The sequence below is a fragment of the Oncorhynchus tshawytscha genome, linkage group LG15, assembly GCF_018296145.1.
Source record: "Oncorhynchus tshawytscha isolate Ot180627B linkage group LG15, Otsh_v2.0, whole genome shotgun sequence".
In the NCBI taxonomy this organism is placed as follows: Eukaryota; Metazoa; Chordata; class Actinopteri; order Salmoniformes; family Salmonidae; genus Oncorhynchus; species Oncorhynchus tshawytscha.
In genome coordinates, this window is record NC_056443.1 from 39361275 (window position 1) to 39381961 (window position 20687).

Here is a 20687-nt window from a genome sequence, read left to right on the forward strand (position 1 = left end):
GGTAACTATGCCCCTATACCACCTACTACAGGTAACTATGCCCCTATACCACCTATACCCCTACTACAGATAACTATGCCCCTATACCACCTACTACAGGTAACTATGCCCTCTATACCCCTATACCACCTACTACAGGTAACTATGCCCCTATACCACCTACTACAAGTAACTATACCCCTATACCACCTACTACAGGTAACTATGCCCCTTATACCACCTACTACAGGTAACTATATCCCCTATACCACCTACTACAGGTAACTATGCCCTCTGTACCACCTACTACAGGTAACTATTCCCCCTATACCCCTACTACAGGTAACTATACCCCTATACCACCTACTACAGATAACTATACCCCTATACCACGTACTACAGGTAACTATGCCCCTATACCACCTACTACAGGTAACTATGCCCCTATACCACCTACTACAGGTAACTATGCCCCCTATACCCCATATACCACCTCCTACAGGTAACTATGCCCCTATACCCCCTATACCACCTACTACAGGTAACTATGCCCCTATACCACCTACTACAGGTAACTATACCACCTATACCACCTACTACAGGTAACTATGCCCTCTATACCACCTACTACAGGTAACTATACCCCTATACCACCTACTACAGGTAACTATACCCCTATACCACCTACTACAGGTAACTATGCCCTCTGTACCACCTACTACAGGTAACTATTCCCCTATACCCCTACTACAGGTAACTATACCCCTATACCACCTACTACAGATAACTATACCCCTATACCACGTACTACAGGTAACTATGCCCCTATACCACCTACTACAGGTAACTATGCCCCTATACCACCTACTACAGGTAACTATGCCCCTATACCCCATATACCACCTCCTACAGGTAACTATGCCCTCTATACCCCCTATACCACCTACTACAGGTAACTATGCCCCCTATACCACCTACTACAGGTAACTATACCCCCTATACCACCTACTACAGGTAACTAAATCAAATCAAATCAAATTTATTTATATAGCCCTTCGTACATCAGCTGATATCTCAAAGTGCTGTACAGAAACCCAGCCTAAAACCCCAAACAGCAAGCAATGCAGGTGTAGAAGCACGGTGGCTAGGAAAAACTCCCTAGAAAGGCCAAAACCTAGGAAGAAACCTAGAGAGGAACCAGGCTATGTGGGGTGGCCAGTCCTCTTCTGGCTGTGCCGGGTGGAGATTATAACAGAACATGGCCAAGATGTTCAAATGTTCATAAATGACCAGCATGGTCGAATAATAATAAGGCAGAACAGTTGAAACTGGAGCAGCAGCACAGTCAGGTGGAAGTTGAAACTGGAGCAGCAGCATGGCCAGGTGGACTGGGGACAGCAAGGAGTCATCATGTCAGGTAGTCCTGGGGCATGGTCCTAGGGCTCAGGTCAGTTGAAACTGGAACAGCAGCATGGCCAGGTGGACTGGGGACAGCAAGGAGTCATCATGTCAGGTAGTCCTGGAGCTCAGGTCCTAGGGCTCAGGTCCTCCGAGAGAGAGAAAGAAAGAGAGAAGGAGAGAATTAGAGAACGCACACTTAGATTCACACAGGACACCGAATAGGACAGGAGAAGTACTCCAGATATATCAAACTGACCCCAGCCCCCGACACATAAACTACTGCAGCATAAATACTGGAGGCTGAGACAGGAGGGGTCAGGAGACACTGTGGCCCCATCCGAGGTCACCCCGGACAGGGCCAAACAGGAAGGATATAACCCCACCCACTTTGCCAAAGCACAGCCCCCACACCACTAGAGGGATATCTTCAACCACCAACTTACCATCCTGAGACAAGGCTGAGTATAGCCCACAAAGATCTCCGCCACGGCACAACCCAAGGGGGGCGCCAACCCAGACAGGATGACCACAACAGTGAATCAACCCACTCAGGTGACGCACCCCCTCCAGGGACGGCATGAGAGAGCCCCAGTAAGCCAGTGACCCAGCCCCTGTAATAGGGTTAGAGGCAGAGAATCCCAGTGGAAAGAGGGGAACCGGCCAGGCAGAGACAGCAAGGGCGGTTCGTTGCTCCAGAGCCTTTCCGTTCACCTTCCCACTCCTGGGCCAGACTACACTCAATCATATGACCCACTGAAGAGATGAGTCTTCAGTAAAGACTTAAAGGTTGAGACCGAGTTTGCGTCTCTGACATGGGTAGGCAGACCGTTCCATAAAAATGGAGCTCTATAGGAGAAAGCCCTGCCTCCAGCTGTTTGCTTAGAAATTCTAGGGACAATTAGGAGGCCTGCGTCTTGTGACCGTAGCGTACGTGTAGGTATGTACGGCAGGACCAAATCAGAGAGATAGGTAGGAGCAAGCCCATGTAATGCTTTGTAGGTTAGCAGTAAAACCTTGAAATCAGCCCTTGCTTTGACAGGAAGCCAGTGTAGAGAGGCTAGCACTGGAGTAATATGATCAAATTTTTTGGTTCTAGTCAGGATTCTAGCAGCCGTATTTAGCACTAACTGAAGTTTATTTAGTGCTTTATCCGGGTAGCCGGAAAATAGAGCATTGCAGTAGTCTAACCTAGAAGTGACAAAAGCATGGATTAATTTTTCTGCATCATTTTTGGACAGAAAGTTTCTGATTTTTGCAATGTTACGTAGATGGAAAAAAGATGTCCTTGAAATGGTCTTGATATGTTCTTCAAAAGAGAGATCAGGGTCCAGAGTAACACCGAGGTCCTTCACAGTTTTATTTGAGACGACTGTACAACCATTAAGATTAATTGTCAGATTCAACAGAATATCTCTTTGTTTCTTGGGACCTAGAACAAGCATCTCTGTTTTGTCCGAGTTTAATAGTAGAAAGTTTGCAGCCATCTACTTCCTTATGTCTGAAACACATGCTTCTAGCGAGGGCAATTTTGGGGCTTCACCATGTTTCATTGAAATGTACAGCTGTGTGTCATCCGCATAGCAGTGAAAGTTTACATTATGTTTTCTATGCCCCCTATACCCCATATACCACCTACTACAGGTAACTATGCCCCTATACCACCTACTACAGGTAACTATGCCCCCTAAACCACCTACTACAGGTAACTATGCCCCTATACCACCTACTACAGGTAACTATGCCCCTATACCACCTATACCCCTACTACAGATAACTATGCCCCCTATACCACCTACTACAGGTAACTATGCCCCTATACCACCTATACCCCTACTACAGATAACTATGCCCCCTATACCACCTACTACAGGTAACTATGCCCTCTATACCCCTATACCACCTACTACAAGTAACTATACCCCTATACCACCTACTACAGGTAACTATGCCCCTTATACCACCTACTACAGGTAACTATGCCCCCTATACCACCTATACCCCTACTACAGGTAACTATGCCCCCTATACACCCTACTACAGGTAACTATGCCCCTATACCCCATATACCACCTCCTACAGGTAACTATGCCCCCTATACCCCCTATACCACCTACTACTGGTAACTATGCCCCCTATAACACCTACTACAGGTTACTATGCCCCCTATACCACCTACTACAGGTAACTATACCCCTATACCACCTACTACAGGTAACTATGCCCCCTATACCACCTACTACAGGTAACTATACCCCTATACCACCTACTACAGGTAACTATGCCCCCTATACCACCTACTACAGGTAACTATACCCCTATACCACCTACTACAGTTAACTATGCCCCTATACCACCTACTACAGGTAACTACGCCCCTTATACCCCTATACCACCTACTACAGTTAACTATGCCCCCTATAACACCTACTACAGGTAACTATGCCCCTTATACCCCTATACCACCTACTACAGGTAACTATGCCCCCTACTACAGGTAACTATGCCCCTTATACCCCTATACCACCTACTACAGTTAACTATGCCCCTATAACACCTACTACAGGTAACTATGCCCCTTATACCCCTATACCACCTACTACAGGTAACTATGCCCCTATACCACCTACTACAGGTAACTATGCCCCTTATACCCTCTATAACACCTACTACAGTTAACTATGCCCCTATAACACCTACTACAGGTAACTATGCCCCTATAACACCTACTACAGGTAACTATACCTCCTATACCACCTACTACAAGTAACTATACCCCCTATACCACCTATTACAGGTAACTATACCCTCTATACCCCCTATACCCCTACTACAGGTAACTATGTCCCCTATACCACCTAATACAGGTAACTATGCCCCCTATACCACCTACTACAGGTAACTTTGCCCTCTATACCCCCTATACCACCTACTACAAGTAACTATACCCCATATACCACCTACTACAGGTTAATACTACAGTACTATACCTAGTGTACACCTATAGAGGTCTTGCAGTTGCGTCACAAATCACCAGGTGCCATTTTGGAAGCCCAAAGTCAGTCTGTTGGAAGTCTTCCTATCATCCACATGGCTGGGTGTGTTTTGCTGCCACCTGAAGACTGCCCGTTATTTAGTTCATCTAAGGACCCAGAAAATGGAGGCAGTGTGAATATATTTTGAAAATGATCAATGTATTATTAGCTAGGTGGCTTGCTACAGAAACTTAGCTAACTGAAATGAGCTGCTAACGTAATATTCACCTTTAGGTTATTTTACATAGTGTTGCTAGCTAAGTTAATTAAATATCACCAGCTTGCTAACTTCAACTTCATGTTAGCTAGTTAACTAAAAATGCATTTGTAGCTAGCTAGCTAACTAACTAGCTAACATCCATGGAAGAGGGTGAAAGGATTAGCATTTCCAGCTGTCAGAATGGAGCGTAGGCTACTCTGGATAGGGCAGGTCATTTTGTGGAAGCATGTTATGAAGATTTTCTCCAGTTCCAATCCCTAGAGAGAAACAACAGACAGAGATATTGCAACATAATATTCAGTGATGTCTAATTTGAGTATACTAGAGGTACTGGAGGACTGGAGTTGGGCTGTTGGGGGTACTGGAGGACTGGAGCTGGGCTGTTGGGGGTACTGGAGGACTGGAGCTGGGCTGTTGGGGGTACTGGAGGACTGGAGTTGGGCTGTTGGAGGACTGGAGCTGGGCTGTTGGGGGTACTGGAGGACTGGAGTTGGGCTGTTGGGGGACTGGAGGACTGGAGTTGGGCTGTTGGGGGTACTGGAGGACTGGAGCTGGGCTGTTGGGGGTACTGGAGGACTGGAGCTGGGCTGTTGGGGGTACTGGAGGACTGGAGTTGGGCTGTTGGAGGACTGGAGCTGGGCTGTTGGAGGACTGGAGGTGGGCTGTTGGGGGTACTGGAGGACTGGAGTTGGGCTGTTGGGGGACTGGAGCTGGGCTGTTGGGGGACTGGAGCTGGGCTGTTGGGGGACTGGAGCTGGGCTGTTGGGGGTACTGGAGGACTGGAGCTGAGCTGTTGGGGGTACTGGAGGACTGGAGCTGAGCTGTTGGGGGTACTGGAGGACTGGAGCTGGGCTGTTGGGGGTACTGGAGGACTGGAGCTGGGCTGTTGGGGGACTGGAGGACTGGAGTTGGGCTGTTGGGGGACTGGAGGACTGGAGTTGGGCTGCTGGGGTGTATGACATTTTTTCAATCGACCGGATCTTTATATTTACCACTTGGATCCTGTTTCAGTAATAATTAAATCAGACCAGATCAGTTGTTGAGTGTCCGATAATCTACCGTTTATATAGGAGTGGTTAAAACATGCTAATAACAGTCCTCTGAGTACATCAACAGAGTTGGTATATTTCCCCTGGTATACCATCTAGCCCTGGAGTTTGGTATATCTCCCCTGGTATACCATCTAGCCCTGGAGTTTGGTATATCTCCCCTGGTATACCATCTAGCCCTGGAGTTTGGTATATCTCCCCTGGTATTCTATCTAGCCCTGGAGTTTGGTATATCTCCCCTGGTATACCATCTAGCCCTGGAGTTTGGGATATCTCCCCTGGTATACCATCTAGCCCTGGAGTTTCGTATATCTCCCCTGGTATACCATCTAGCCCTGGAGTTTGGTATATCTCCCCTGGTATACCATCTAGCCCTGGAGTTTGGTATATCTCCCCTGGTATACCATCTAGCTCTGGAGTTTGGTATATCTCCCCTGGTATACCATCTAGCCCTGGAGTTTGGTATATCTCCCCTGGTATACCATCTAGCCCTGGAGTTTTCCCAGCCTTAAAGGCTTTTAATGCATCTAGAAGTTCCTCCTCTGTACTTTACCTTCACCAGAGTCTTTCTGTGCAGATTGACATTGTTAATAGAAAGGAAATCTAATTCACTTTGGTTAGAGGAGACTGAAATGAAAACATCGGGGTTCTTAATTGTTTGGTTGTGTTTAATTCAGGTGTTTTAGTGTCTTGTAAAGATGACCTGTATCGTTGGGCTGGAACAATCATTAGTCAACACAGCAGGTTGCCCTATCCCAATCCTTCGTCCTATGCTGTGATGTCTATACATTTTCCCCTCCTCTTATGAATAAACTTCTCAACCCATTATCATTTGGTTAGTATATGAAAACCACTGGAGTAATGATGTCCTCCAGGCTATATGGACGTCATATCGTACAATTTGTGTTGCCCCTTTTCATTGACATGGCTAGAAGGGATGTAACTTTAATCAAATGAACGTAATATTTGACATTTCGTAGCAGATTAGGAGAATTAACATAGCAGGTTAGAATAAGTTTAGGGTTAGCTAAAATGCAAAAAACCCTCAAAAACTTCTGACTTTAATTTGACGAAAGCATGATTCCTTTTAGCCAGGAGCCTTTTTTGCCTAGATTAGATGGATACACGGTCAAGACGAGGTTGTTTTAACTGATCTGTTGTCATTAGAGTAGGCTTCAATTTTCGCCTAAAAATGACACACCCAAATCTAACTGCCTGTAGCTCAGGACCTGAAGCATATTCTTGGTACCATTTGAAAGGAAACACTTTGAAGTTTGTATAAATGTGAATGTAGGAGAATATAACACAATCTATCTGGTAGTAGGTTTACATTAGTCTGCAAATGCCACGATAGAGGCAGTGTTTAGTTACAAAGGGGCATTTTTACAGTAAAAAAATTGCTTTCCCCAAACTTGAAACTCCCGCGGCACATGGTAAGACTACTAGCTATCTATCGAGCTAATTTAGTCTAATTTATTGTAATGTTGTTGTTAACACCTGGTTAGCGTAACAGCTAAACTAAACTTGAAATCGATAAGACTTGACTTACCAGTGATGAAATGATTATAGCAGACCCTGTACTGACAGCTGTCTGGGTTCAGGTCCTGACTTACCAGTGATGAAATGATTGTAGCAGACCCTGTACTGACAGCTGTCTGGGTTCAGGTCCTGACTTACCAGTGATGAAATGATTGTAGCAGACCCTGTACTGACAGCTGTCTGGGTTCAGGTCCTGATTTACCAGTGATGAAATGATTGTAGCAGACCCTGTACTGACAGCTGTCTGGGTTCAGGTCCTGACTTACCAGTGATGAAATGATTATAGCAGACCCTGTACTGACAGCTGTCTGGGTTCAGGTCCTGACTTACCAGTGATGAAATGATTGTAGCAGACCCTGTACTGACAGCTGTCTGGGTTCAGGTCCTGACTTACCAGTGATGAAATGATTGTAGCAGACCCTGTACTGACAGCTGTCTGGGTTCAGGTCCTGACTTACCAGTGATGAAATGATCGTAGCAGACCCTGTACTGACAGCTGTCTGGGTTCAGGTCCTGACGGGCGAAACAGTTTCTTGGCTTTTCTGACAGTTCTTCAGTCTTATCTCATTGGTGTCACCGATTGTGTTTCATGATTGAATCTGGAAACATATATTTTCCTGTTGTCTGTCTGGCCTTCTTAGAGCAGCTAAATACTCCACAGAAAATGACGGTGATGAAAAATCAACTAGTTATAGGCACCATTATCATGCAGTTTGGGTTAGGGTTAGGGTCAGGGTTAGGGTTAGGGTTAGGGTTAGGGTTAGGGGTTAGGGTCAGGGTTAGGGTTAGGGTTAGGGGTTAGGGGTTTGGGTTAGGGTTAGGCCACTCGGCTGTTGTCAGAAGAATTAATGCGGTGGTCTTCCAACATGGCCGCCAGGAGGAGTTGTATGTCAACTGCAAGCCCTCTATTTACCTCTGCACACCTGTACCCTCTACATACATGTACCCTCTACACACCTGTACCCTCTACTACACCTGTACCCTCTACTACACCTGTATACTCTACTACACCTGTACCCTCTACACACCTTTACCCTCTACTATACCTGTACCCTCTACTACACCTGTACCCTCTACACACCTGTACCCTCTACTACACCTGTACCCTCTACTACACCTGTACCCTCTACTACACCTTTACCCTCTACTACACCTGTACCCTCTACTACACCTGTACCCTCTACTACACCTGTACCCTCTACTACACCTGTATACTCTACTACACCTGTAACCTCTACTACACCTGTACCCTCTACTACACCTGTACCCTCTACACACCTGTACCATCTACACACCTGTACCCTCTACTACACCTTTACCCTCTACTACACCTGTACCCTCTACACACCTTTACCCTCTACACACCTTTACCCTCTACTACACCTGTACCCTCTACACACCTGTACCCTCTACTACACATGTACCCTCTACACACCTGTACCCTCTACTACACCTGTACCCTCTACTATGCCTGTACCCTCTACTACACCTGTACCCTCTACTACGCCTGTACCCTCTACTACACCTGTACCCTCTACACACCTGTACCCTATACTACACCTGTACCCTCAACACACCTGTACCCTCTACACACCTGTACCCTCTTCTACACCTGTACCCTCAACACACCTGTACCCTCTACACACCTGTACCCTCTACACACCTGTACCCTCTTCTACACCTGTACCCTCAACACACCTGTACCCTCTACTACACCTGTACCCTCTACACACCTGTACCCTCTACTACACCTGTACCCTCTACACACCTGTACCCTATACTACACCTGTACCCTCTACACACCTGTACCCTCTACACACCTGTACCTCTACACACCTGTACCCTCTTCTACACCTGTACCCTCTACACACCTTTACCCTCTACTACACCTGTACCCTCTACTACACCTGTACCCTCTACTACACCTGTACCTCTACACACCTTTACCCTCTACTACACCTGTACCTCTACTACACCTGTACCCTCTACTACACCTGTACCCTCTACTACACCTTTACCCTCTACTACACCTGTACCCTCTACTACACCTGTATACTCTACTACACCTGTAACCTCTACTACACCTGTACCTCTACTACACCTGTACCCTCTACACACCTGTACCATCTACACACCTGTACCCTCTACACACCTTTACCCTCTATACACCTGTACCCTCTACTACACCTTTACCCTCTACTACACATGTACCCTCTACACACCTTTACCCTCTACTACACCTGTACCTCTACTACACCTGTATACTCTACTACACCTGTAACCTCTACTACACATGTACCCTCTACTACACCTGTATACCCTACTACACCTGTAACCTCTACTACACCTGTACCCTCTACACACCTTTACCCTCTACACACCTTTACCCTCTACTACACCTGTACCTCTACTACACCTGTACCCTCTACTACACCTGTACCCTCTACTACACCTTTACCCTCTACACACCTGTACCCTCTACTACACCTTTACCCTCTACTACACCTGTACCCTCTACACACCTTTACCCTCTACACACCTTTACCCTCTACTACACCTGTACCCTCTACACACCTTTACCCTCTACACACCTTTACCCTCTACTACACCTGTACCCTCTACTACACCTGTATACTCTACTACACCTGTACCCTCTACACACCTGTACCCTCTACTACACCTGTACCCTCTACTACACCTGTACCCTCTACTACACCTGTACCCTCTACACACCTTTACCCTCTACACACCTTTACCCTCTACTACACCTGTAACCTCTACTACACCTGTACCCTCTACTACACCTGTATACCCTACTACACTTGTACCCTCTACTACACCTGTACCTCTACTACACCTGTACCCTCTACTACACATGTACCCTATACACACCTGTACCCTCTACTACACCTGTACCCTCTACTATGCCTGTACCCTCTACTACGCCTGTACCCTCTACTACGCCTGTACCCTCTACTACACCTGTACCCTCTACACACCTGTACCCTATACTACAACTGTACCCTCAACACACCTGTACCCTCTACACACCTGTACCCTCTTCTACACCTGTACCCTCAACACACCTGTACCCTCTACTACACCTGTACCCTCTACACACCTGTACCCTGTACTACACCTGTACCCTCTACACACCTGTACCCTCTACACACCTGTACCCTATACTACACCTGTACCCTCTACACACCTGTACCCTCTACACACCTGTACCCTCTACACACCTGTACCCTCTTCTACACCTGTACCCTCTTCTACACCTGTATACTCTACTACACCTGTACCCTCAACACACCTGTACCCTCTACACACCTGTACCCTCTTCTACACCTGTACCCTCAACACACCTGTACCCTCTACTACACCTGTACCCTCTACACACCTGTACCCTGTACTACACCTGTACCCTCTACACACCTGTACCCTCTACACACCTGTACCCTATACTACACCTGTACCCTCTACACACCTGTACCCTCTACACACCTGTACCCTCTACACACCTGTACCCTCTTCTACACCTGTACCCTCTTCTACACCTGTATACTCTACTACACCTGTACCCTCAACACACCTGTACCCTCTACACACCTGTACCCTCTTCTACACCTGTACCCTCAACACACCTGTACCCTCTACTACACCTGTACCCTCTACACACCTGTACCCTGTACTACACCTGTACCCCTCTACTACAACTGTACCCTCTACACACCTTTACCCTCTACACACCTTTACCCTCTACTACACCTGTACCCTCTACTACACCTGTATACTCTACTACACCTGTACCCTCTACTACACCTGTACCCTCTACTACACCTGTATACCCTACTACACTTGTACCCTCTACTACACCTGTACCCTCTACTACACCTGTACCCTCTACTACACATGTACCCTCTACACACCTGTACCCTCTACTACACCCGTACCCTCTACTATGCCTGTACCCTCTACTATGCCTGTACCCTCTACTACGCCTGTACCCTCTACTACACCTGTACCCTCAACACACCTGTACCCTCTACACACCTGTGCCCTCTTCTACACCTGTACCCTCAACACACCTGTACCCTCTACTACACCTGTACCCTCTACACACCTGTACCCTGTACTACACCTGTACCCTCTACACACCTGTACCCTATACTACACCTGTACCCTCTACACACCTGTACCCTCTACACACCTGCACCTCTACACACCTGTACCCTCTACACACCTGTACCCTCTTCTACACCTGTACCCTCTTCTACACCTGTATACTCTACTACACCTGTACCCCTCTTCTACACGTGTATACTCTACTACACCTGTACCCTCTACTACACCTGTACCCTCTTCTACACCTGTACCCTCAACACACCTGTACCATCTACTACACCTGTACCTCTACACACCTGTACCCTGTACTACACCTGTACCCTCTACACACCTGTACCCTCTACACACCTGTACCCTATACTACACCTGTACCCTCTACACACCTGTACCCTCTACACACCTGTACCCTCTACACACCTGTACCCTCTACACACCTGTACCCTCTTCTACACCTGTACCCTCTTCTACACATGTATACTCTACTACACCTGTACCCTCAACACACCTGTACCTCTACACACCTGTACCCTCTTCTACACCTGTACCCTCAACACACCTGTACCCTCTACTACACCTGTACCTCTACACACCTGTACCCTGTACTACACCTGTACCCTCTACTACACCCGTACCCTCTACTACACCTGTACCCTCTACTACAACTGTACCCTCTACACACCTTTACCCTCTACACACCTTTACCCTCTACTACACCTGTACCCTCTACTACACCTGTATACTCTACTACACCTATACCCTCTACTACACCTGTACCCTCTACTACACCTGTATACCCTACTACACTTGTACCCTCTACTACACCTGTACCCTCCACACACCTGTACCCTCCACACACCTGTACCCTCTACTACACCTGTACCCTCTACTATGCCTGTACCCTCTACTATGCCTGTACCCTCTACTACGCCTGTACCCTCTACTACACCTGTACCCTCTACACACCTGTACCCTATACTACACCTGTACCTCTTCTACACCTGTACCCTCAACACACCTGTACTCTCTACTACACCTGTACCCTCTACACACCTGTACCCTGTACTACACCTGTACCCTCTACACACCTGTACCCTATACTACACCTGTACCCTCTACACACCTGTACCCTCTACACACCTGCACCCTCTACACACCTGTACCCTCTACACACCTGTACCCTCTTCTACACCTGTACCCTCTTCTACACCTGTATACTCTACTACACCTGTATATTCTACTACACCTGTATACTCTACTACACCTGTATACTCTACTACACCTGTATATTCTACTACACCTGTATACTCTACTACACCTGTATACTCTACTACACCTGTATACTCTACTACACCTGTACACTCTACTACACCTGTATACTCTACCACACCTGTACACTCTACTACACCTGTATACTCTACTACACCTGTACACTCTACTACACCTGTACACTCTACTACACCTGTACCCTCTACTACACCTGTATACTCTACTACACCTGTACACTCTACTACACCTGTACACTCTACTACACCTGTACACTCTACTACACCTGTATATTCTACTACACCTGAATACTCTACTACACCTGTACCCTCTACTACACCTGTATATTCTACTACACCTGTATACTCTACTACACCTGTATACTCTACTACACCTGTATACTCTACTACACCTGTATATTCTACTACACCTGTATACTCTACTACACGTCTATACTCTACTACACCTGTATACTCTACTACACCTGTATACTCTACTACCTGTTCAGGTTCCTCATCTTTGCTTACTGTTGATTAATTGGTCAAAAGGTATTATTGTTCACTTTTGCCTGTGTGTGATTGGTCAGTAGTCCTTCTGACTGACTTGTGCTCTCTTCTCATTGGTCCAGGAGGAGTCGTGTTACATCTTTGTGGGCGTGACCCAGGAGGCGGAGAGAGAGGAGTTTTATGACGAGACGCGCCGTCTGTGTGACCTCCGACTTTTCCACCCCATCCTCAAGGTCATCGAACCGCTGGGCAACCGAGAGGAAAAGATCCTCAACAGAGAGATAGGTCGGACACAGACACACACACACACACACACACACACACACACACACACACAGACACACACACACAGACACAGACACACACACACACACACACACACACACACAGACACACACAGACACACACACAGACACACACACAGACACACACACAGACACGCACAGACACACAGACGCACAGACACAGACGCACAGACACACACACACACACACACAGACACACACACAGACACACACACACACAGACACACACACACAGAGACACACACACACGCACACACAGAGACACATGCACACACAGACACACACACACACACAGACACACACACACACACACACAGACACACACACACACACACACACACAGACACACACACACACAGACACACACAGACACACACAGACACACACACACAGACACACAGACGCACAGACACACACACAGACACACACAGACACACACACACACACGCACACACAGACACACACGCACACACAGACACACACACACACACACACACACAGACACACACACACAGACACACACACACAGACACACACACACACACACACACACACACACAGACACACACACAGAGACACACACACACAGACACACACACAGACACACACACACACACAGACACACACACACACAGACACACACAGACACACACACACACAGACACACACACACAGACACACACACACAGACACACACAGACACACACAGACACACACAGACACACACACACACACACACACACACACACACACACACACACACACACACACACACACACACACACACACACACACACACACAGACACACACACAGACACACACACACACAGACACACACACAGACACACACACACACACAGACACACACACACAGACACACACACACACAGACACACACACACACAGACACACACACACACACACACACAGACACACACAGACACACACAGACACACACACACAGACACACACAGACGCACACACACACACACAGACACACACACACACACACACACAGACACACACACAGACACACACACACACACAGACCCACAGACACACACACACACACAGACACACACACACACAGACCCACAGACACACACACACACAGACCCACAGACACACACACACACACACACACACACACACACACAGACACACACACACAGACACACACTCAGACACACACACACACTCAGACACACACACACACACACACACACACACACACACACACACACTCAGACACACACACACAGACACACACACACAGACACACACACACAGACACACACACAGACACACACGCACACACAGACACACACACACACACACACACACACATTAAGTGTGAGTTTTTGCTTGTGTCTGTTTTTGTTCAGGCTTTTGCGATAGGCATGCCCATCTGTGAGTTTGAGCTGGATTGTATATGAATGTGTATCAAGGTATGTGTGTGTCTGTTTGTGTGTGTGTGTGTGTGGTTGTAATCAGGTTTTGCGATAGGCATGCCCATCTGTGAGTTTGAGCAGCTGAAGGACCCTGAGGTTCAGGACTTCAGAAGGAGCATACTGGGCGTGTGCAGAGAGGCTATGGAGGAGAGGGAAGGAGGCGGGGCTGAGACACAGGCCCTCTATGTCTACCCCCCCAACGTGGAGTCAGCCCCCGAGCTGCCACAACACATCTTCTGCAAACTGGACAAGGGTTAGCACTGTTATTACTGCTATACACTGTATTATACTACACTATAACTACACTATACATACACAACACTACACTATAACTACACTATACATACACAACACTACACTATAACTACACTTTACTATACTATACCTATGCCACAACTACACTATAACTACACCATACTACATTATACATACACTCCACCATAACTACACTACAACTACACTATAACTACACCATACTGCATTATACATACACTCCACCATAACTACACTACAACTACACTATAACTACACCATACTACATTATACATACACTCCACCATAACTACACTATAACTACACTAAACTACATTATACATACACTCCACCATAACTACACTACAACTACACTATAACTACACCATACTACATTATACATACACTCCACCATAACTACACTACAACTACACTATAACTACACCATACTACATTATACATACACTCCACCATAACTACACTACAACTACACTATAGATGCACCATACTACACTATACACGCACCGCACTATAACTACACTATAACTATATTATAACTACACAATAACTGTACTATACCTACACTATACCTACATCACACTACACTATACATACACTACACTATAACTTCACTATACTACACCAACACTATATTATGCTATAATTACACTATACTACACTGCAGCTACACTACACTATAACTACACCATATTATACTACATTATAACTACACTATACTATAACCACACTATACTACAATTGTACTATACTATAACTGCACTATACCATAACTATACTATAAATATGCTATGCTATGACTACACCATACTACACTATAACCACACTATACTATTGCTATTCTTTACTATAACTGCACTACACTTTTACCACACTACAACAACACTATACTGCACTATAACCATACTATAACTGTAACTGTACCATATTACACTACTACTGCACTATACTACGCTACACCTATACTATAACTGTACCATACTACACTATTACTACACTATACTACAACTATACTAGAACTATACCATACTATACTATTATTGCACTATACTACACCTATACTGTAACTATATCATACTATACTATGCTACATTATATTATACTACACTATAACCATACTATAACTATGACTGTGCCATACTACACTATTTATACTATACTACACTGTATTATACTGCAATATAACACACTACAACCACACTATATTATACTATACTAAACTATATTATACTATACTACACTGTATTATGCTATACTACACTGTATTATACTGCACTATAACACACTACAACCACACTATATTATACTATACTACACTGTATTATACTATACTACACTGTATTATACTATACTACACTGTATTATACTATACTACACTGTATTATACTATACTACACTGTATTATACTATACTACACTGTATTATACTATACTACACTGTATTATACTATACTACACTGTATTATACTATACTACACTGTATTATACTATACTACACTGTATTATACTATACTACACTGTATTATACTATACTACACTGTATTATACTATACTACACTGTATTATACTATACTACACTGTATTATACTATACTACACTGTATTATACTATACTACACTATATTATACTATACTACACTGTATTATACTATACTACACTGTATTATACTGCAATATAACACACTACAACCACACTATATTATACTATACTACACTATATTATACTATACTACACTGTATTATACTGCAATATAATACACTACAACTACACTATTATACTACACAAAAATGCACTACATTATTATACCACACTACAACCACACTATATTATACTATACTACATTGTATTATACTGGAATAAAATACACTACAACCGCACTATATTATACTATACTACACTGTATTATACTATACTACACTATATTATACTATACTACACTGTATTATACTGCAATATAAAACACTACAGCTACACTATATTATACTATACTACACTATATCATACTATACTACACTATATTATACTATACTACACAATATTATACTATACTACACTGTATTATACTATACTACACTATATTATACTATACTACACTGTATTATACTGCACTATAATACACTACAACCACACTATATTATACTATACTACACTGTATTATACTATACCACACAATATTATACTATACTCCACTATATTATACTATACTATAGTGTATTATACTGCAATATAACACACTACAACCACACTATATTTGTCACGGTCTGACCATCGTTCGTATGTGTTTTCCTTGTTTTAGTGTTGGTCAGGACGTGAGCTGGGTGGGCATTCTATGTTGTGTGTCTGGTTTGTCTGTTTCTATGTTTGGCCTGATATGGTTCTCAATCAGAGGCAGGTGTTAGTCATTGTCTCTGATTGGGAACCATATTTAGGTAGCCTGTTTTGTGTTGGGTTTTGGTGGGTGATTGTCCTTAGTGTCCTTGTTCCTGTCTTTGTTAGTTTCCACAAGTATAGGCTGTTTCGGTTTTCGTTACGTTCATTACGTTCTTTGTTTTGTAGTGTTTGTATTGATTCGTGTTTTACGTTTGTTTATTAAACATGGATCGCAATCTACACGCCGCATTTTGGTCCGACTCTCCTTCACCACAAGAGAACCGTTACAATATTATACTACACAACAATGCACTACATTATTATACCACGCTTCTAATACACTTTTGTGTACTATACTATATTACACTGCACTACTATACTATACTACACTATACTATATCATACTATACTATGATATACTACACTACATGACACTATGTTATACTACACCAGACTATACTGCAATATACTACACTATACTATGTTATCTACATAGTATATGTATATATATATATATATATATATATATACCCCCACTGTGCAACGCAACGCTATACTATATTAACACTAACCACAATAAATCTACTGCAAACTGGACAAAGGTTAGTACGTGTGTGTGTGTGTGTGTGTGTGTGTGTGTGTGTGTGTGTGTGTGTGTGTGTGTGTGTGCGTAAATGTGTGTGTGTGTGTGTGTGTGTGTGTGTGTGTGTGTGTGTGTGTGTGTGTGTGTGTGTGTGTGTGTGTGTGTGTGTGTGTGTGTGTGTGTGTGTGTGTCAGTGTGAAAATGATATTTGTTTGTATTATCATATTAGTATTAGTATTTACAGTATTCCGTGTGTTTTTGAGAAATGTAAATATTTAATTGACATTTTTGTTGTCTTTCTCTTCTCCCCCCAACTCCCACCTCCAGGTCGTCTGATAGTCACTATCTGGGTGATTGTCTCTCCCTCCAACTCTAAACAGAAGTACACCCTAAAGATCAGCCATGACAGTCTGCCTGAACAACTTATAGCAGAGGCCATCAGGAAGAAGACTAGGTGGGTGATAACGGTGTGTGTGTATCACGTGTATGTCAGGGTGGTGGTACATCAAGCTGCCTCACACTACAGAAACAGGAGAGAGGCTTACAGTAGGTGATGGTGCTAGAGAATAACCCCCCAACCCCCCAGGTCTATGCACCTGTCGGCCCAGCAGCTGAGGCTGTGTGTCCAGGAATACCAGGGGCAGTACATCCTGAAGGTCTGTGGATGTGATGAATACCTGCTGGAGAAATACCCCCTCAGTCAGTACAAGGTAAATATATACCCCCTCAGTCAGTACAAGGTAAATATATACCCCCTCAGTCAGTATAAATAAATACCCCTCAGTCAGTATAAATAAATACCCCCTCAGTCAGTATAAATAAATACCCCTCAGTCAGTATAAGGTAAATATATACCCCCTCAGTATAAATAAATACCCCTCATTCAGTACAAGGTAAATATATACCCCACAGTCAGTATAAATAAATACCCCTCAGTCAGTATAAGGTAAATATATTTACCCCCTCAGTCAGTATAAATATATACCCCACAGTCAGTATAAATAAATACCCCTCAGTCAGTATAAGGTAAATATATTTACCCCCTCAGTCAGTATAAATAAATACCCCTCATTCAGTACAAGGTAAATATATACCCCCTCAGTCAGTATAAATATATACCCCTTCAGTCAGTATAAATATATACCCCCTCAGTTAGTATAAATATATACCCCCTCAGTCTGTATAAATACATACCCCCTCAGTCAGTATAAGTATATAACCCCTCAGTCAGTATAAATATATAACCCCTCAGTCAGTATAAATATATAACCCCTCAGTCAGTATGAATATATAACCCCTCAGTCAGTATAAATATATAACCCCTCAGTCAGTATAAATATATACCCCCTCAGTCAGTATAAGGTAAATATATACCCCCTCAGTCAGTATAAATATATACCCCTCAGTCAGTATAAGGTAAATATATACCCCCTCAGTCAGTATAAATATATACCCCTCAGTCAGTATAAATAAATACCCCACAGTCAGTATAAATAAATACCCCTCAGTCAGTATAAGGTAAATATATACCCCCTCAGTCAGTATAAATATATACCCCCTCAGTCAGTATAAATAAATACCCCTCAGTCAGTATAAGGTAAATATATTTACCCCCTCAGTCAGTATAAATATATACCCCTCATTCAGTAAGAGGTAAATAAATACCCCCTCAGTCAGTATAAATAAATACCCCAAAGTCTGTATAAATAAATACCCCACAGTCAGTATAAATAAATACCCCCTCAGTCAGTATAAGGTAAATATATACCCCCTCAGTCAGTATAAATATATACCCCCTCAGTCTGTATAAATAAATACCCCACAGTCAGTATAAATAAATACCCCCTCATTCAGTACAAGGTAAATATATACCCGCCTCAGTCAGTATAAATATATACCCCCTCAGTCAGTATAAATAAATACCCCCTCAGTCAGTATAAATAAATACCCCACAGTCAGTATAAATAAATACCCCCTCAGTCAGTATAAATATATACCCCCTCAGTCAATATAAGGTAAATATATTTACCCCCTCAGTCAGTATAAATAAATACCCCTCATTCAGTACAAGGTAAATATATACCCCCACAGTCAGTATAAATATATACCACCTCAGTCAGTATAAATAAATACCCCCTCAGTCAGTATAAATAAATACCCCATAGTCAGTATAAATAAATACCCCTTCAGTCAGTATAAATATATACCCCCTCAGTCAATATAAGGTAAATATATTTACCCCCTCAGTCAGTATAAATAAATACCCCTCATTCAGTACAAGGTAAATATATACCCCCACAGTCAGTATAAATATATACCCCCTCAGTCAGTACAAGGTAAATATATACCCCCTCAGTCAGTACAAGGTAAATATATACCCCCTCAGTCAGTATAAATAAATACCCCTCAGTCAGTATAAATATATACCCCCTCAGTCAGTACAAGGTAAATAAATACCCCCTCAGTCAGTATAAATATATACCCCCTCAGTCAGTATAAATAAATACCCCCTCAGTCAGTATAAATATATACCCCCTCAGTCAGTATAAATAAATACCCCTCAGTCAGTATAAATAAATACCCCCTCAGTCAGT

At 43.8% G+C, this 20687-nt stretch overlaps 1 protein-coding gene across 1 annotated transcript in view; it reads left to right on the plus strand.

Annotated features, from left to right (window-relative positions):
• The window catches only part of zgc:158659 (uncharacterized protein LOC791141 homolog), a 77857-nt gene that overhangs the window by 10600 nt on the left and 46570 nt on the right, over window positions 1–20687 (plus strand). The window contains exons 3-6 of the mRNA XM_042298579.1: window positions 13237–13399; window positions 14915–15124; window positions 18421–18547; window positions 18680–18803. Of these exons, the coding sequence (XP_042154513.1) occupies window positions 13237–13399; window positions 14915–15124; window positions 18421–18547; window positions 18680–18803 (624 nt within the window). The remainder of the gene's footprint in view (window positions 1–13236; window positions 13400–14914; window positions 15125–18420; window positions 18548–18679; window positions 18804–20687) is intronic.